The sequence below is a fragment of the Erythranthe guttata genome, chromosome 9 (genome assembly GCF_056151865.1).
Source record: "Erythranthe guttata isolate IM_541 chromosome 9, IM_541, whole genome shotgun sequence".
In the NCBI taxonomy this organism is placed as follows: Eukaryota; Viridiplantae; Streptophyta; class Magnoliopsida; order Lamiales; family Phrymaceae; genus Erythranthe; species Erythranthe guttata.
The window spans coordinates 2,700,367-2,720,700 of NC_142541.1; the positions used below are offsets into that span (position 1 = coordinate 2,700,367).

At 33.9% G+C, this 20,334-nt stretch overlaps 2 protein-coding genes across 3 annotated transcripts; both read left to right on the forward strand.

Annotated features, from left to right (window-relative positions):
- The first annotated feature begins 3,823 nt into the window (after window positions 1–3,823).
- LOC105959786 (ABC transporter A family member 7) lies at window positions 3,824–10,072 on the forward strand. Of its 2 annotated transcripts, XM_012983938.2 has the most exons (18): window positions 3,824–4,388; window positions 5,087–5,465; window positions 5,564–5,643; window positions 5,803–5,947; window positions 6,116–6,235; window positions 6,320–6,444; window positions 6,524–6,682; window positions 6,860–7,022; window positions 7,115–7,240; window positions 7,334–7,417; window positions 7,661–8,016; window positions 8,128–8,328; window positions 8,433–8,542; window positions 8,650–8,734; window positions 8,950–9,078; window positions 9,177–9,282; window positions 9,409–9,497; window positions 9,586–10,072. In XM_012983938.2, the coding sequence occupies exons 1-18, from the start codon at window positions 4,311–4,313 to the stop codon at window positions 9,883–9,885; spliced, it is 2,835 nt and encodes a 944-aa protein (XP_012839392.2). In that variant the 5' UTR covers window positions 3,824–4,310; the 3' UTR covers window positions 9,886–10,072. The 2 variants fall into 2 exon arrangements, with proteins under 2 accessions (XP_012839392.2, XP_088679661.1); XM_088823535.1 differs by having other exon boundaries at window positions 3,973–4,388; window positions 6,116–6,444.
- Window positions 10,073–10,457: 385 nt separating this feature from the next.
- On the forward strand, window positions 10,458–17,447 carry LOC105959783 (ABC transporter A family member 7). Its single transcript, XM_088823536.1, has 19 exons — window positions 10,458–10,719; window positions 11,983–12,361; window positions 12,455–12,534; window positions 12,632–12,776; window positions 12,881–13,000; window positions 13,085–13,209; window positions 13,301–13,459; window positions 13,554–13,716; window positions 13,797–13,922; window positions 14,017–14,100; window positions 14,379–14,737; window positions 14,849–15,049; window positions 15,126–15,235; window positions 15,321–15,405; window positions 16,068–16,196; window positions 16,311–16,416; window positions 16,557–16,645; window positions 16,869–17,211; window positions 17,242–17,447. The coding sequence occupies exons 1-18, from the start codon at window positions 10,642–10,644 to the stop codon at window positions 17,166–17,168; spliced, it is 2,838 nt and encodes a 945-aa protein (XP_088679662.1). The 5' UTR covers window positions 10,458–10,641; the 3' UTR covers window positions 17,169–17,211; window positions 17,242–17,447.
- The last annotated feature ends 2,887 nt before the right edge of the window (window positions 17,448–20,334 follow it).

Here is a 20,334-nt window from a genome sequence, read left to right on the forward strand (position 1 = left end):
AAAAGATATCCACGGATCTATTAAGATATACATATATATTATATTATTGTTCCCGATAAGTCTTTGGGGAAACGTGTGATAAAAAAATAGAGGAATCGTGTCATTGAAAAGGTGTGGATTTATGCCAATATTTAGGAGATTAGTTGAAGGAATAGTAGAAATTAATATTTAATTACGTGTTTAAATATCAAATTATATGAAATTTAATAAAATCGCGCCGAATAATCGAGCTTCGGGTAGACACGACGCAATTGCGGATCCTACTTATTGGAAGGAATAAATTGAGCCTATATGTGGATTCTTATAACAAATTAGTTACATTGTACGCTTTTAAGTTGTTAAGATGTCCATGTATTTTCACTTAATTTTATTAGGTGGAGTTTTTTAAAATAAATTATAATTGTTCTTTTTTACATTTCTTTCTTTATTTTTCCTTTAGGTGGTGTTTGTCGTTGCAACTTTTACTTTTATCTTATATCTTATATATAAAAGAAAGAAACGTTGGGCAACCCTAATGGTATTTATGTAATTAATTATTTTTAATATTTTTTTTTCTCTACTAATTTCTAACTGTAATTTTTAACAATTATCAAAATTGAAACTAAACCGTGAAGAATCCTACATATTTGGATTATAAATCTTAATATGTAAGATTTTAAAAAACTAATGTTATATAAAATATGAATAATATTACATTGTTAAATTTTACTATATTAGTGTACTATATTTTATTATTATGTATTAAATTGATTATTTTTTTCACTTTTGAAATAATATCCCGTGCATCGCACGGGGAAAAAATGCTAGTTTATTTTAAAATAAATTCATTTAGATGGTGTTAGCAAAAACTTATTTAATAGCAAAAGTTGGTAATTGTAGGTTAAGTTGGAATTAAGTGTTTATTTTTAAAAGTTGAGGGTGTTTGCAAATTAGCTGAAAAATCAACCGAAATAGAAAAAACATGTAAATCGATGCTTTTAAAAGTATAACTTAAATCAATTTATTTTAAGAGAAGCAAAAGCAAAAGCTTGTTTTGCAAACAAATAAAAATGGATTATGTCCAGAAAAAATCCTAAATGATGGACTCAAGTTTCCACTATATTATACTCCCTCCGTTCCTAAATAAGTGTCTCTTTTCACTTTTCACAAAGATTAAAAAACTCAATAAATATATCTTGATTTTAGAAAAATCATATAGAAATGACTAAAATAACCTTTATTATTTAATAATTTATAAGAGAAAAATAATAATTAGAGTTTTATTAATAAGGTTAAAACAGGAAAAATGCATTTAATGCAGTATTGTAAATCTAAAGTGATAGATAATATGGAACAAAAATATTTTTAAAAAGAGACAGTTATTATGGAACAGAGAGAGTACCTATTTATGAGGCTCCACCCAAATTTTATTATTTAATGCACCCAAACTTCAAATTAATGAAAAAAAGAGAAGTTTTTCTTTTCATATCTTCTGATTTTGTCAAAGATAACAAATCCTATAAAAAAAATTATCTACACTCATCAATATTGAAACAATCATTATTACCATTAATTTCTTTACAATGTTTTTTAATGCATATTCGGTCACCTAGTGAAGAAGAAATCACTGGTACAAACATCAACATTGTTGACGAAAACCAATTCATATTTTCATAGTTTTAAAATTTCATATTCAATGTTTTAAGAAGTTTAAAACTACAAAGTCAAGAATTTATAAAATTTAGAATTAACACATTCAAAGTTGTTTGACATATAAATTATTACACACGATTTTATGAATTTTATAGTACACGTTCAAAATTATGAGATCACATTGAAGGCTATTTAAAGCAAAACAAGAGATTAAAATAGTAATTTCATTAATATATGAATTATAAGATCTCTTAGCGCTCAAGGAACATATATTAAGAACAATAAACATTTTTTTAATAGATGCCCCTAAAGTACCAATAAATAATATTTTTTATTAATGGTTTTATTTCACTTTGCACCCTTGAAATATAGGTTTTTGGCATTTTGCCCCATTGACAAAAAATAATAGTATTTTGCACCATAAAAGACAATAAATCATTCGCAATGCACAATGAACTGAATAATTAAAAAATAATTAGGGAATTTTCAATTTTTTATTGGTTTTATTTATTTATTTATTTATATGGTGCAAAATAATAACTGAAATTGTTATTTTCTTCTACTTTCAATCTAATTTCGAGCGTGAAAATTGCGTAAAAACAAAATCACACTGAATTGTATATATCTCATTCAATTATGCGATTGATGAATCTTTTTATTGTATTTGGTGAAAATATTTGGTAGAAATAGTTATAAGAAAATATAATTTTCAAATAATTTGATAAGAAAATAGCTGAATTTTTGGTTTTTTTGTTTTCTTTTCGTAAATTACTTTTGTGTGATAAAAATAATAATTTAAATATGTTGATGAATGATGATATATATGTTTTCTCTTTTTTTTTTCACTCTGTAGTTTTGAAATAATTAGATGAATATAAAATTTTTAATTTGACATTTGGCATCCTAAAAACATACCATTAGAAAGATGAAATTATCTTCATTAACTTTAAAAATTCATTTATGTTGCATTATGCATGATTTATTTTGTTTCAATGGTGCAAAATGATATTAATTTTTTTTTCAAAGGTGTAAAGTGCCAAAACATTTTATTTGAATGGTGTAGAGTGGAATTAAGCCCCCTATTAATCGTTATACTTATGACATTTAGCTAATTATAATACTATTCAAATATGCCGGGTCGAGACCTGCATTATCGGGAAATTCATGTGACATTGACTAAATTAAATAATTAAATTAAATTAAGAACCAATACTGCAACACAAGTTTCTATGAAAGTTCATAGAATCTGATTTATGAATAAAAATATTTAGTACAAGTTCTAACTTCTTTCAATTTATTTATAGTTTGTAGTAGTTGGTCAGTTGATTGTATCATTAAGTTATCCATAGGGAATGGTGTAATTACATGACATGTTCATGTGTTGAATGTGTATTTAAATTACTAAGTGATTTGATTTCCATTTTTTTGTTTGGTAGCAACTATAAGAAATTGTGATTTTATATGTTATATTTGTTAACCACAAATTACTGAGTCTGCAAAATATAAATACGAGACAAGAAAAACAAGAACAAATATAATTTATTAATCAAACAAAAGTGTGGATTACAATTTTTGGGAATTCATCAAATTCTTCTCTCCTAAATCGATTTAAGGGCTCATAAGCTTTTTCTTGAATCGAATAAATATAAAAGCATTGAATTCAAATATGTTATGAATTCGCGGCGGATACTCGAGACTTAAGTTTGAGAGTCCGTTATGTGTCTCTGAAGTTCCTTTTTATAGATACGAGTTAAATTTTTGACTTGTAGCATGGGTCGGTGGACTTGGACATCTGCCATTTGATTTGTCGGATTCGATTTGTGTACAATTAGATAATCTATAAAATAAGAATTTATTATTTAATTAAATCCATTTGTAAAACACAAATAAGTCGTGAACTTCGGTTCGAGACCCAAATTAATAACCGACTAAATTGGCTATTAATCACTGATTTATTCTGAAATTCAAGTGTCAACAATATTAAATAAACTAGTATTATTCCGACCGTATTATTTTCATATGTGATGCACACGATAATATTTCAAAAACATAAACATTATTAGTTTTAAAACATGAAATAAAATAAATTTTATTAGTAATATTTACAAAACATAAATGTTCATACAAATATGATATATAATACAAAGGAGTTCGTCAAAAGATTATATAACATGAATAAAGTTCAATGTCTACCACTAGTGTGTGATGCATTGTCTAAGCCGTGATGCCATCATACTTTCGTTGACTTTTTTAATTTTATTTTTTGGAGAAATAAATTTTCGTTGACTGTTATTTAATTCTTATCAAGATTATTAAGGCAATTAAGATATGCATTATTGTAATCTTTGTCCCAATTACTCACCTTTGAAAAAAAAAAACAAAAGAAAGTAAAGAATAACTAAAAACGCGTGAGGGGCAATTTAGTCATTTAAGCACGACAAATTCCGCGAAATTCGATAGCAGTGAAGGGTAGTAACGTCAATTTACAATCTTACTTTCAAATCGAGAATTGATATATAACGGTGTAAAAAGAGTGCGCAAATTGAAACACACTGAAACCAACAACACATCTTCTAAAATGGAACGAAGTGCAAAATCTGTATAATAATTCGTACCAAAAGGGGGAAAAAAAGTGAGCTATTGCAATTTGCAACGGTCGAATTTTGGAAGAAAAAAAAATGGCGGATTCGACCAATGAGCAGTCGAGTTTTTGGACTCAGGCCAACGCTTTGCTGAGGAAGAATCTGATTTTTCAGGCGAGTACATTTGAGTTCGTTTTTGACTCAGTTTTTTTGGATTGTTTGTTTGTTTATTTTCCCTTTTGGTGTATTTCCGTCGAAAAATTATGAATTATTTGAGGATTGAAGGTTTGATTTACCGTGGGAATGGCATTTGTAAATGATTTCTGGGATGCACTTAATTAAATTCTATGTAATTTGAACTTTTGTTGATTTTTTGATTAGGTTATTTATAATTTCATTTTTAAATCTGGTGAAAGTCAATTAACTCTCTCTTTTCTTGGGTCAAACTGTGTAAACGCACAATTTCATGATCACTGTAAATGCATGATGGATTGGATATTTTGTGCATCTGCTGCGTCAATGCGCGATGCCTCAATCTGTATTTTAGGCTATTTTTCGGGATAATTTATGGGATTTTCAGTGATTTTTTTGGAAAATGTGTGTTTTTTTTTTCCTTTCAAAATGGATGATATGATCTATGGAATCGAAAGTGTTCCGTTAACAGAAAATATATTTCAAAATTTAGATGTCATTTCATCGAAGCTGTTATGAATTAGATACATGTTAGTATTGGAGTGGGGTAATAACGATTGTAAAATGCTGTTTTATATATAGGAATGAATAATTGGATGATGTAAATATTTATTGTATTTAGTCTATAATAATGTCGTTCTAAATTGGGTTTTTGTTTTCATGCTTTTCTTTTGATGCAGAAACGTAATATGAAGACAAATGTTCGACTCGTTCTATTCCCACTTGTCCTCTGTTTGTTGCTTGTTCTTATCCAAGTATTGGTGAACACTCAATTGGATAAGCCCTCAAACAGGTGTGGCTGCATTTGTGTTGATACAGGGAAAGGCCCGTGTGAAAAAAAGTGTGGGATCGAATACTCAACTTTGGACCAAGCGTTTAGCTGTCCCATTCCTCATCCTCCGGAGTGGCTTCCGTTATTACAAGTACCAGCACCGCAATTTCGTGCAGTTAGAACTGATTTTACATCATATGGAGATCTGCCTGGAGATTCATGTAGGAAAACAGGTTCCTGTCCTGTAACTACACTTGTTACAGGGAATAATCAAACATTTGGTCAAAGTACGTACTTCATCTTTTTTTTTTTTTTTTTTTTTTAACTATCTCGTTTATATGGAGAGCATGGGGCGGTGTTTAATGCTTCTCTTTTGACTTTATAGCTGTGGCTGGAAACATGTTCTCGAGGCCAGTAAATATAGATTCCTCAGATCTTCTTTACAGCTTAGCAGATAATGCTTTGGTTAGTAGTATCTTTTTTTACATATCTTATTGCCGTGGTAAATTTTTATTATGTTTTTTCAATTCTGTAATGATGATGCTACACACTTCATAGCTTAAACTATGTATGTTTTTAGTAATTTATTTTATGGTAATGACTTACGGAGTTCTGGTTTTTCAGGGTTCGGAAACAGATACTCGGTTTACTAATTTTCTGGATACTGCTTTTCTTTCAAATGTTCCGATTGATATTCTTCAGCCTCAATGCTCATCAAATTCTCAAATTTCTGTTACTATCCAATTAGGTGCTACTGCATTAGAAAAAGGTAACTTTCATTGAATTATTTCTCTTTCCAAAGTGTCATTAACTTTGGGAAACAGCAGCATTACATGGATTATTTGATCTTCATTTGGGATTTCAAATTCAAATTCGCATACTGGTTCACAAAATAAGTCCATTTAACTTTTCTGAGAACCTATTGTATAAATTCCAGATATACGTTGTGCTCAAGCCTTACAGTTGTGGCGCAATAGTTCTTCTGAGATCAACAGTGAGTTATACAAGGGTTACCTTAAGGGGAATCCGGAGTCAAAGATCAACGAGATTTTAGCAGGTTTGAGAATAAGAATGCATTGTGCAAAAAATGTTTACCTGTTTTATGTGAATGATCTAATTTTTTGTTTCTTTTGTTTCACAGCTTACGATTTTGTGAACTCAAAAGACAATCTGTTCAATGTTACTATATGGTACAATTCCACATATAGGAGTGACACAGGCAATCAGCCTCTAAACTTGATACGGGTGGCTCGTTCAATAAACTTGGTATCTAAATCCTTACCTTCTCTTACTGTATGCATATACAGGCTTCAAATTTAGTGTCTAATTTAGTGTATATGTACAGGCTTCAAATGCCTATCTCCAATCTCTGCTTGGACCAACTGCGGAAATGCTTTTCGAGTTTGTGAAAGAAATGCCAAAGCCCGAAACGAAACTTAGGCTGGATTTTTCTTCTCTCCTTGGGCCACTCTTCTTCACATGGGTCATTGTACAACTGTTTCCTGTACGTTCAATTAATATTTTCCATTGTGAAGAGATATACTTTAAGTTAATGTTTTCCTGTACGTGCATGTATTTCATTTGAACTTTCAACATTTTATTCTATCTGTTTTCCTCAGCATTCCCTATTTATCTCGATATTTATGTAGGATTAATACGAATCCTTATTATTTTCTTGCAGGTTGTTCTGATATCTTTGGTTTACGAGAAAGAGCACAAACTAAGAATTATGATGAAAATGCACGGGCTTGGAGATGGTCCTTATTGGATGATATCTTATGCTTATTTTTTAGCAATATCTTCAATCTACATGCTATGCTTCGTGCTATTTGGCTCAGCCGTTGGTAAAAATTACATCTACTGAATTAATCATAATTATTTAATCTTTTTCGGGTTCCGTACAAGTTGCTTAATCACTGATATCATTGGCTTTCAGGGTTGAACTTCTTCAGACTAAATGATTACAGCATCCAGTTTGTGTTTTACTTCCTCTATATAAACTTGCAAATCTGTTTGGCCTTTCTTGTTGCTGATTGGTTTTCTTCCGTGAAGACTGCTACAGGTGTGTCCTCAACATAACAATTTATTAACTTCCATGTTCATTTTTTTTTCAACAGTATCTCTTGATCTCTAACTAAAACCCTAAAATTCTCAGTCGTGGGATATATGATGGTATTTGGAACTGGTCTCTTGGGTGGATTCCTCTTTCAATTCTTTCTCGAAGATTCTTCATTCTCAAGTAAGTAAAAATAATTATCAGGAACTAGTTTGAGAGTAGGAAGTAGCAATTTCACATCCTTTTAATTTATATTATCAAACCTGAAATGTTCACCATTCTTCTTGCAAAATAACAGAAAATAAGATTACATGATAGTAACACGAAGAATAGTTTCATTTTATTCAACAGTGTTAGACCAGATATGAGGTCATTCTGTTTGTAGATATAGATAAAGGTTAACACTTGGTTCTCTTGACAATGCAGAAGCAGGTGTAATCGCTATGGAGTTATTTCCAGGGTTTTCCCTATACCGTGGTTTATACGAGTTTTCACAATACGCGTTCAATGGAAATTATATGGGTACTGGTGGAATGGAATGGAAAGATTTAAATGACAGCAATAACGGAATGAGAGAGGTCTTGATCATTCTTGCAGTGGAATGGCTGGTTGTTTTCGGTGTTGCATATTATGCAGATCAAGTCGTGTCGTCTGGAAAAAATCCCCTATCTTTCTTGCGGAAGAAGCAAAAGAATCTTCAATCATCTTTCCGTAAACCTAGCTTGCGAAGACAGGGCTCTAAAGTTTTTGTTCAGATGGAGAAGATTGATGTTGACCAAGAGGTAACTTATTGTTTATTGTCATTTTTCTTCATGATTTTCAATTTGATTAATGAGATCGTGCATATTCCTCGTCGTATTATCTCAATTTCTCTTTTTTTGTATTTAATTTAGAGGGAGAAAGTTGAGCAGTTACTACTAGAATCAAGTACAAGTCATTCAATCATATGCAATAGTCTCAAAAAGATATATCCAAGTAGGGACGGAAATCCCGAGAAATTTGCAGTAAGAGAGCTCTCACTTGCTTTGCCGCAAGGAGAATGCTTTGGCATGCTTGGTCCTAACGGTGCTGGCAAAACTTCATTCATCAACATGGTTAGTTCACGGCCTTGGTTCTTTTATTGGATAATATTCTCCCATTATCTGTTCTAGTTCGTTTTTATTATCCATATGATTTAATCGTATTTTTGTTTTGTCAGATGATTGGGCTCATAAAGCCGAGCTCTGGAACTGCATATGTTCAAGGACTAGATATACGCACCGATATGGATAGAATATATACCAGCATGGGTGTGTGTCCGCAACACGAGTAAGCATCAATTTGAAGTATATGGTTATAGCCGATTTGGAGTTTTAAAGTCATGATTTTAGGAGTACATTTGTGTTAATTTTTATCCAATTTAAAACAATTTGCAGCTTACTGTGGGAAACTTTAACGGGACGAGAGCATCTACTTTTCTATGGAAGGCTTAAAAATCTCAAAGGTGCTGCCCTAACACAAGTAAGTCTACTTTTCGGGTGGGGCCAATGGCTGGTGCGAAAAGTTATTGGACTAACCAAATATCAAACAAAGCTCCCATTTATTTAATTAACCATGGATTATTTTGCCAACCTAACGAGACTGTATTATGTATTTACGATCATGCAAGTTGGCATGTGAGTGATGCAGGTTTTGTAGATTTATAATTTCATCTACATTTCTACATATTTACGCAGGCAGTAGAAGAATCTCTTAAGAGTGTGAACTTATTCCATGGTGGCGTGGCGGACAGAAAAGCGGGGAAATATAGCGGAGGCATGAAGAGAAGACTTAGTGTCGCCATTTCACTTATCGGAGATCCAAAAGTACGTACATCCATATCCTTATCTTGATTTCAACTCAAGTTTAGTTATACGTTTCGTTAATGTTAACTTTTTATACTCATAAAATTGGTTATTCGAAGGTGGTGTATATGGATGAGCCGAGTACTGGATTAGATCCTGCTTCAAGAAACATGTTGTGGAACGTAGTGAAACGTGCCAAGCAAAACAGAGCTATAATTCTCACCAGTAAGACTTTCATTTTCTTTCGGTTTTCCACACTCATGCGCAGACGCTAAATTATGTGTACGTGCATGCATGGAAAATTTTCGATTTACTATGGTAGTAATTCCAGCAACTTATTTGATAATTCAGCGCATTCAATGGAAGAGGCAGAACATCTATGCGACCGTCTCGGAATTTTTGTGGACGGAAGCTTGCAATGTGTCGGAAACCCGAAAGAGGTAATTTTCAAAATGTCTTCCATCAATTCACATTTTATATTTCCCGAGTTATCCTAGAACTTAGGCATTCACGGTTCGAAAATGACAGCTCAAGGGTAGATACGGAGGATCGTACGTATTCACGATGACTACATCACCGACTCACGAGGAAGAAGTAGAGAACTTGGTACAACAACTCTCACCAAATGCAACAAAGGTATACCAAATCTCGGGTACACAAAAGTTCGAGTTGCCGAAAAACGAGATAAGAATAGCAGATGTGTTTGAAGCAGTTGGCAATGCAAAGAGTAGATTCACTGTTCAGGCGTGGGGTTTGGCAGACACTACATTAGAGGATGTCTTTATTAAGGTTGCAAAAGGGGCTCAAGCAGACAGTACTCTCTCGTGAGTCGATTTCGTATAGCTTCGTATATTGTTGTGTATTATGGCTTGAGAGATGATTCTGCGTAAATTATTATTACAGTTTTGTTTGTACATTTTGATGTATTAATTAGTTGAACTGATGCTTGTGTTGATGTAAAGGTTTTCTTGAAGTGCAAATATGAAAATAGTCAAATACATTTATTGTAACAAAACCCCAATATTTCTCTTTTTATCCTCCAAATTACCTCCAATATTTATCTTTTTATTTAACAAAACCCCCCCTCGACTTTTTATCCTCCAAATTTCCCCCAATATTTCTCTTTTTATTCGACAAAACCCCCACCCCCTCCTTCAAATTTTTATTCTCCAATTACCTCCAATTTTTCTACTTGGACTACGATAAATTAATACAGTTTTGGACTAACAAAATTCTATAAATTATCGAAATATTAAATTATTGAAAAAATAATTAAGTACATTTTTACCGAGTATGAATTGGAAAAACAATATTATTTAAACGAGGTTACTAATTTATCGAACTACCTTTTTGAAGGAAACCTAGTTCAGACCAGGAGCGATATGCGCGTGAGGGGCATTATAGTCATTTAAACTCGATAAATTCCGCGAAATTCCCCAGCAAACGTCATTATAGTCTTACTTTGAATCGTAGATTAGTCTAACAGTGTTAATGGGAACACTGAAACCCAAAATATCTTCTATGGAACGAAATTCAAACTCTGCAGAATAAAAAGAGAGAAAAATTCTGCTGATATCGAAAAGCATGGCGGATTCTTCAAACGCGCCGTCGAGTTTCTGGACTCAAGCCAACGCTTTGCTGAGGAAGAACCTGATTTTTCAGGCGAGTTCATTATCGAGTTCCTTTTTCCCTCGAATTTCGGATTTTTTTTTTAGGTTTATTTGATGGTATTTGATTTCAGTTCAAATTCATTTCATTGCTTTTGCTGATATTTTCTACTGTGTTAGTTTTATTTACCTCGCATGCATATTTCAGAATTTTATTTATCGGTGTACTAGTGGGGATGTAGATGGCTTTAATGATCGAAGAATTATGAATTTTTGTGGAGAAATCACTGTTGAAGGCTGTTGTTGTGGTTGTTCCACGGATTTTTTTTCGTCCTTCTAATTTTTTTTTGGGTAAATTACGGCCTTCCAGGTCAAATTACAAAAAACCCCCTCTTGTTTGGATAATTACAACCACCCGTTCACCCTTGCAGTGTCAAATTTAGTGGAATCTTCTAAATTATGTGGAGTATTCTCCGATTTGTACCCGTTTTATCACATTCGAGCTCCATATTTTGAAACAAGATGATCATAAGACGTGTCTATTGGGCCATTGGCTTGTAAATATTAGATTGTGGTGCATCTGAAAACTGCCTTTTTGCACAGAACGAGTACAAATTAGTGAACAGTCCATGGAATCTAAGGAGATTTTTTTGAATTTGACACCATAAAAGTGGACGTGTAAAAAGATTCATAGTTGAGTTGTAGTTTCCCAAACATGAGGGATTTATCCGTAATTTGACCTTACCTCTGGGGGGTCCCCGTAATTTACCCATTTTTTTTCTTTCTATGGTGCACTTAGATTCTATTTAATTTGAATTTATGTTGAATCTTGTGATTATAGTTTTATATTGCGACCACGTAGTAGTCAATTCAACTCTGCTGTAACTTTATATGCCTCAGTCTGAAAGTTTATGCTATGTTTGGAATCAGTTTGGGGAGTTTCAGTGAAATGTTTTTGGAAAATGCGTGTTGGGATTGTACTTGTACCGCGTATTTCCGGGAGAATGAATATGTGTTGTTTTTGTTTTTCAAAATGGATAATGTCATCTATGAATAAAATTGTGTTTCGTTTCAATGAACAGATAATATATTCCTCAGCGTAGAGGTCATTTTATCTAAGCTTTTGTCTGTTAGTGTTACATCAAGCTTTTATATATGCATTTTTGTATTGGATTAATATTATGATTGCAAAATGTTTATTAATATCAATGCGGAAGGGAAAAGAAAGCATTTGGTATTATAAACTTCACTAGCATTTAATCTATGATAATGTTATTCTAAACTGGTTTCATGTTCATTTTTTTCCCTTTTCATGCAGAAACGTAATATCAAGACAAATATTCGACTCGTTCTATTCCCACTTTTCCTCTGTTTGTTGCTTGTTCTCATCCAAATGTTGGTGAACAGTGAATTAGATAAGCCCTCAAGAAGGTGTGGCTGCACTTGTGTTGATACAGGGAATGGCCAATGCGAAACAAGGTGTGGGATCGAATACTCGACTTTGGACCAAGCGTTCAGCTGTCCCATTCCCCATCCTCCGGAATGGCCTCCGTTATTACAAGTGCCAGCTCAGCAATATCGTGCTGTTAGAACTGATGTTACATCATATGGAGACCTGCCTGGAGATTCATGCAAGCAAACAGGTTCCTGTCCCGTAACTACGCTTATTACAGGGAATAACCAAACATTTGGTCAAAGTATGTCCATTTCATCTTTTATTTTATTTTATTAATATCTTGTTTTTAAGGAGAGCATGAGGTGATGCTTAACCTCTTCCTTTGACTTTATAGCGGTGGCTGGAAACATGTTATCGAGGCCATTAAATATAAATTTCTCAGATATTCTGCACAGCTTAGCAGATTATGCCTTGGTCAGTGGTATTTCTTTTTATACTCCTATTCTTTGGTAATTGTTTCTTTTTTCCTTCATATCTTAAACTGAGTGTTTTAATAATTCTGGTTTTTCAGGGTTCGGAATCAAAAACCCGGGTTGTCAGTTTTATTGATTCTGCTTTTCTTTCAAGTTTTCCCGTTGACCTTCTTCAACCTCAATGCCTATCAACATCTCGATTTTCTGTTGCTATCAAATTAGGTTCTGCTACATTACAACAAGGTAGGATTAATATTGTTTTCAAAATGTTGTTAGAAAAAAGGTAGTCTAGTAACTATTAAGATCTTCAGTTTAACATTTCCTTGAACTTACTGTATAAAATCCAGATGTACGTTGCGCACAAGGCTTACAATTGTGGCGCAATAGTTCTACCGAGATCAATGATGAGCTGTACAAGGGTTACCGTAAGGGGAATCCGGAGAGAAAGATTAATGAGATATTAGCAGGTTTGCGAATAAGACGGCATTGTGATAAAAATTAACCAGTTTAATGTGAAAATGACATAATTAATTGTCTCCTTCGTTTCGCAGCTTATGATTTCGAGAATTCAAACGAGAATCTATTCAATGTTACCGTATGGTACAATTCTACGTATAAGAACGACACAGGCAATCAGCCTCTTTCCTTGATACGGGTGCCTCGTTCAATAAATTTGGTTAGTAAAATCATTACCTTCTCTTATTGAATTCAATTTTCTCACTTTATTTTCTTTACATGGTACACTTGATTTTTAAAACAATACACAGGCGTCAAATGCCTATCTTCAATTTCTGCTTGGACCAACCACAAAAATGCTTTTCGAGTTTGTGAAAGAAATGCCAAAGTCTGGAACAAAACTCAGGCTAGATTTCTCATCTCTCCTCGGGCCACTCTTCTTTACATGGGTTATTGTACAGCTGTTTCCTGTGAGTTCCAATTAATATTTTCCTTCGTAAAATTATTGATACAGTACATTAGCATTAGTGTCATTAATGCTATTATCTTCGTATTTTGTTGCAGGTTGTACTAACATCTTTGGTTTACGAGAAAGAGCACAGACTAAGAATTATGATGAAAATGCACGGGCTTGGAGATGGACCTTATTGGATGATATCTTACGCTTATTTTCTAGCAATATCTTCAATCTACATGCTATGCTTTGTCATATTTGGCTCTGCCATCGGTAAAATAAATTATATATTAAATCCTTTTCGGGTTCCGTAGAAGTTGCTTAACTTAATCCCTGATATATTTGGTTTTCAGGATTAAACTTCTTCAGACTAAACGATTATAGCATCCAGTTTGTGTTTTATTTCCTCTTCATAAATTTGCAAATTTGTTTGGCTTTTCTTGTTGCTGATTGGTTTTCTACCGTGAAGACTGCTACAGGTACGACCTCAGTGTTTATTATATAGTTAATTCATGACATGTTTATTATATAATTTTTTAATGACATTTCGTCGAAAACCGTAAAAAATCTCAGTTGTGGGGTATATGATGGTATTTGGAACTGGGCTCTTGGGTGGCTTCCTTTTTCAGTTCTTTCTCCAAGATTCGTCGTTCCCAAGTACGTCACTTCTTATTTTTCTTTTTATATAATGCTATACGTTATCAAATTCTTTGTTTAACTGTTCACTGTTATGAACAAGGCGAAAGTTCTTTTTTTTTTTCTTTAATTGATTAATATAGACTGAAAAGTAATGGCAAATAGATCTGCTTAGTTTATTAATTATGAATCTTTTGTCAACCTTCTCATTTACAATAACACTGTTCTTTCTTGTACTACATTACTTGTGTGTATAATTTTTATCTAGCCCCGTAACTATTCTTTTAATCAATCTGCAGAAGCAGGGATAATCGCTATGGAGTTATTTCCAGGATTTTCCCTTTATCGTGGGTTATATGAGTTTTCACAATACGCGTTCAATGGAAATTATATGGGAACTGGTGGAATGCAATGGAAAGATTTAAATGATAGCAATAACGGAATGAGAGATGTCTTGATCATCATTGCAGTCGAATGGTTAGTCGTTCTTTGTACTGCTTATTATGCAGATCAAGTTGTGTCATCTGGAAAAAATCCTCTATTTTTCTTGCGGAAGAAGCAAAAAAACCTCTCGTCATCCTCCTTCCGTAAACCGAGCTTGCAAAGGCAGGGCTCTAAAGTTTTTGTTCAGATGGAGAAGCTTGATGTTGACCAAGAGGTAACCTATATCGGAAATTATTTTTCTTCTCGATTTATTGTTTTAATTCAATAGTTGCATCATATTTGTTTATCTATTTTTTATTATTTTTTTTTGGTGTATTTAATTTAGAGGGAGAAGGTTGAACAGTTACTACTGGAATCAAGTACAAGTCATTCAATCATATGCAATAATCTCAAAAAGATATATCCAAGTAGGGACGGAAACCCCGAGAAATTTGCAGTAAGAGAGCTCTCACTTGCTTTGGCAGAGGGAGAATGCTTTGGTATGCTTGGTCCTAATGGGGCTGGTAAAACTTCATTCATCAACATGGTTAGTTCTCGGCCTTGGTTCTTTTATTGATTTTTATTTTATGACATTTAATTTAATCATATTTTTGTTTTTTCAGATGATTGGGCTCATAAAGCCAAGCTCTGGAACTGCATACGTTCAAGGACTAGATATACGCACTGATATGGATAGAATTTATACCAGCATGGGTGTGTGTCCGCAACACGAGTAAGCATCAACTTGAACCATATGGAGTTTTAAATTCACGATTTCAGAAGGGCATTCGTGTAAACTTTTTAAAAACAATTTGCAGCTTACTGTGGGAAACTTTAACGGGAAGAGAGCACCTATTTTTCTATGGAAGGCTTAAAAATCTCCAAGGTGCTGCCCTAACACAAGTAAGTCTATATAGTGAGAAACTTCAAGAAATTGAAAGTACATGCACAAACGCAGGTTGAAAGCATTAATAATACTCTGTAACTATCATATGTATAAACTGTGTACGTCGCTGCTATTTACAGTACATATTAGGAAACAAATTTTCCTAAATCTAAAAGCAGATTCGAAGGGATAATAAATTCAGGATTTCAGCACTTCCCCTCAAGTGGGATCATAGATGTTAATCATGTCCAACTCGTTTAAGAAATTATCGATATTCAGTTTGATATTGAGTAGGAACATATGTACAAACTGTGTGCATGTCTGCTATTTATAACACAATTAGGAAAATCAAATCTCTTAAAACAAAACAAATTAGAAAACAAATTATCCTAATCTAAAAGCAGATTCGAAGGAAAAAAATAGGGATTTCTACACATATGTACAATTTCCGTCAACTAAAGACTACAAATATGAATATCTCAGTTCTACCGTCATTAGTTCATCACCATATACGAGAAAAGATTGCTCCATTAGATTGTAGTTAGTTATTACTTTTTTATCTGGCTAAATGTGTCACAACGAGATGAGTTATGAATGGAATGGCCATACAATTTGCCATGTGATTAATGCAGGTTTTGTAGATTTATAATTTCATCTACATTTCTATATATTTACGCAGGCAGTGGAAGAATCTCTTAAGAGTGTAAACTTATTTCATGGTGGCGTGGCAGACAAAAAAGCGGGGAAATATAGTGGAGGCATGAAGAGGAGACTTAGTGTCGCCATTTCACTTATCGGAGATCCAAAAGTACGTACATCCATATCCTTAATATTTAGTTTCGATTCGTGTTTAGTTCGACATTAAGTTATTAGTTTTGTTAAAGTTGTTACCTTATTCTACTAAAAAATTGGTTATTCGAAGGTGGTGTATATGGATGAGCCAAGTACTGGATTAGATCCTGCTTCAAGAAACATGTTGTGGAACGTAGTGAAACGTGCTAAGCAAAACAGAGCTATAATTCTCACCAGTAATACTTTCCTTCTCTTTTGCTTTTCCACGCCAATTCACACACTAAATTATCTAAGAGTGCATGCATGGAATATTTTAGATTTACAAGCGTTGCACGTAAAAAAACATCTTAGTGAGACATCTTATTTGATAATTCAGCGCATTCAATGGAAGAGGCAGAACATTTATGTGACCGTCTTGGAATTTTTGTCGATGGAAGCTTGCAATGTGTCGGAAACCCTAAAGAGGTAACGTTACTACAGTGTTGGTCGTCAATGCACGTTTTATTTTTCACGAGTTATCATCTTTACATTGTATATATTGAAACTCATATTTGTACCTTCTTCCAATCTTGTTACCTTATCATATAACTTTTGTATTTACGGTTCTATAGTTTGTACGTGTTGCGTTACATGAACTATTTTGCATTGCATCTTAGCCGTTTATTTACAATATTTTCCAAAATGACAGCTCAAGGGTAGATACGGGGGATCGTATGTATTCACGATGACAACATCTCCGACTCACGAGGAAGAAGTAGAGAAGTTAGTACAACAACTCTCACCAAATGCAACAAAGGTATACCAAATCTCAGGTACACAAAAATTCGAGTTGCCAAAAAACGAGATAAGAATAGCAGATGTGTTTGAAGCAGTAGAGAATGCAAAGAGTAGATTCACCGTTCAGGCGTGGGGTCTGGCAGACACAACATTAGAGGACGTCTTTATTAAGGTTGCAAGAGGGGCTCAAGAAATCAGCACTCTTTCGTAATAACACGATTGAAAGGATGTGAGTTGGTCGATTCTATAGCTTCATATATATATATATATATATATATATATATATATATATATATTATTGCTTGAGAGATGCTTCTGCATAATTTTACGGTTTTGTGTTTTGTACATTTGAAGTATATGATTACTTGAACTAATACTTGTGTAGATGTGAATTCTTAGAGTCGAGATATGGTAAATTTGTTGTAAGTAGAAGCATATGTTCACTATGAATTTGAATATAGCCAACAAGAAATTGGGTACGATCTAAGCATCTCATTTTGTGCAGTTAGCTGCGAGGTATTTGGTTTCTGATTTTGAACTGATAGTCCGTTTAATGTGTTTCAAGTTGGTGTGGTTCGGGAGTGTGTATCAACAGTTCATTGATGTGAAAATTATAAGTCAAGAGTCCAATTTGCCTTGGTCCTTTTGTTGTTTGTTTGTTCCCGGCCCCAAATTTTCTGTTTTTGGATGTCAAAGTTTCATTCCGATTTCAGAAATTTCGATTTTTGATTTTTTTTCCCCAATTTTTTAGATCTATAGGAAAGATGATGAGCGAAACTCGATAACACCCCCTGTATTATGATTCGTATTATGATTCGTATATGGGTTATGAAGACCCATTTTACAGTTTCACTTGGGCTCCTCATGACATCACATCATGTCACCATCACCACTTGCGATCTTCATTTTACACTTGTTTCCTCTACTAACATACCTCAATCCATAGATTCACCGAGTAATAACGGGGCAGATGAGGGTGAACAAGTTGGTCGCTCTTCTGGGTCTCTGTTTTAATATACATTTTCCATTCGTTTAATTCATCTTCTCCGGCGACAAGACGGTCATTAGGTGGGCTTTTCGGCGGCTACGGGAGTAGGGTTTGGAAGGAGGTCTTGAAGTATAGATCTTACATCATCAAAGAATATCTATGTTTCAATAATATTTTTGGTCGAATACATGATGACATAATGAAAAAGGACTCCCGGTGCCATCTAGATCATTACATTTGCTTATATATGGAGCTTTTCAAATGGATATTTCCTATTTTAGAATCCTTAATTTGTTCGAGATTCATAACATGATTTCCGCGTTAGGTTCTCTGATTTCCTTATTTATTTACGGAAAAAATCCACGAATCAAGCCTTCCAACAGTCAGGAGATCAGCTCGCCATATACCGCACCTTCTCCTCATCCATTGTACGGCACGCTGGAAGTGGAGCAAAGCTCTTTAGCTCAACCATGCGAAGCCTAGGTCAGCGAATCCTTCTCTGGGCGAACTGTTGATCTACTAAGCGAACTGACGGCCCATTTCGGTTCTTATAATTCGTTGGGCTTTTGGCCCAATAGTCTTGAATATGGGGAGTTCGGCCCAATGGTACCAAACTAACCCCCATCATTTATCAACCACTATTCTCTAATGAACCTTATGAAGTGGTTCGATAGGAAATAAAAGGACGAAGTAAAGATATTCGTTCATTTTTTCTCGAAACCAAGCAAATTTATTACACGCCATAATGGTTGCAATCTCCGCTTCGACTGTCGTGCATGTCGTATGTGCCGTCGAACTTTATTTCTATCCCTTTGATCCTGTTTTAGAACCAACGGCCCAAATTCCAACCCTCCCCAAGTGGCCACCTGACCCTAAATTTGAATGTTCCGGATGATCAGGGTGGAAGAGGCACGCATGCCTTGATGCGGTATTTCTTTGCCTTTCAAGCGACCGCCTACAATGCTCGGCTTTTTTGTCTTCCCCGCCCATCCGCTACTATATATACTGTCTCCCTTCTTTCTCATTCACTTTTCCGATTCCCCTCTTTTCGTAATTATTTACGACGCCGCATACCTATTTTACACCTTCGTCTTGCTGCCGCAATTGGGCCCCACTCAATCGTAATGACGATCATCCTTCTTGGAGTTTCTTAGAAAACAATTCTAGGTACTACCCTTTTCTCCTCCTGTGCTCTTGAGTCTTACCCACTTAACTTATTTGAGTATGTCGGATATAAAATCCATTCGATCGAGTTTTTGACATAAACAAAACTCATAAGCTACTAAGGGCTCGTTTGGTTTGAGTGATAAGGGGTTATTGACTAATTAATCCAACTGAATCAGACGTTTGGTTAGAGTGATTAAAGCCCATGATTGATGGCTGGCCTGGTTTTTAATCCCCTACTTGAGTGATAACTTGTCCACCCAATATTGGGTGGATTACACAATCCCAAACAAATGAATACAGCTGGCATAGGGTAGTTTACAGTAATACCCTCATCAATAAATTCAATTAAGCAAAATATCTGCTTTTCCCACCCACTTCACACACAATCTTACCAATAACAGCAGATCCCCATTCGAACCAATTTTCTTTTTTCCATTTTTTGCTTCACAGGTGTTCTTCAACAGAGAAAGAACAATCACTGGGTAAATTAAATCGTATACATATTTTTTCGTGGATTCATTACATCTTCATCCCGCATTCTCTATTTTTTTGAATTCGTTGAAGAATCGAACACAAGAAGGTGTTCGTTCCGGCGTCGGTGCTCCTACTAACTCATACGCAGGATCGGTGAGCTAAATCTTCCTTTTTAATTAACATTTTTTCTACATTTTTTTTACTTATTATTATGATATTGTGGTTCTAATGTGTTGGGTATGGTATTTTAAATTATATTATATGTGTAAACTTGTTATTAATTTTGTTATTGCAGTTTCGTACAATTTTTGTTTGAAATGGATATTAGAGAGGAGCATGAAGAGATCTTGTTGGTTTTGGAAGAAATAATTAACATTTCCAAGTTATTCCTTATGGCATGTTATGGGGCTTATCGTAAGTTAAAAGAACGTCGTGCAATTCGTAATCGTTTAGTGCGTTCTTATATGTCTTATAGTTTGAATGCTCGAGTGCCCGACCAATTAGAAAAAAATAATAGATTGATACACGGTACTGATGTACATTGTTTTGATAATTTGCGTATGTCTAAAAATGCATTTGTCCGGCTGTGTTTTCTAATTCAGAATTTTGGTGGCTTAGTTGATACACGAAATGTAAAAGTGAATGAACAATTGGCCATTTTCTTGCATATATTGGGACATCATACAAAAAATAGAATTGTAGGGTATAATTTCAATAGATCGGGGTATACGGTTAGTAAGCACTTCAA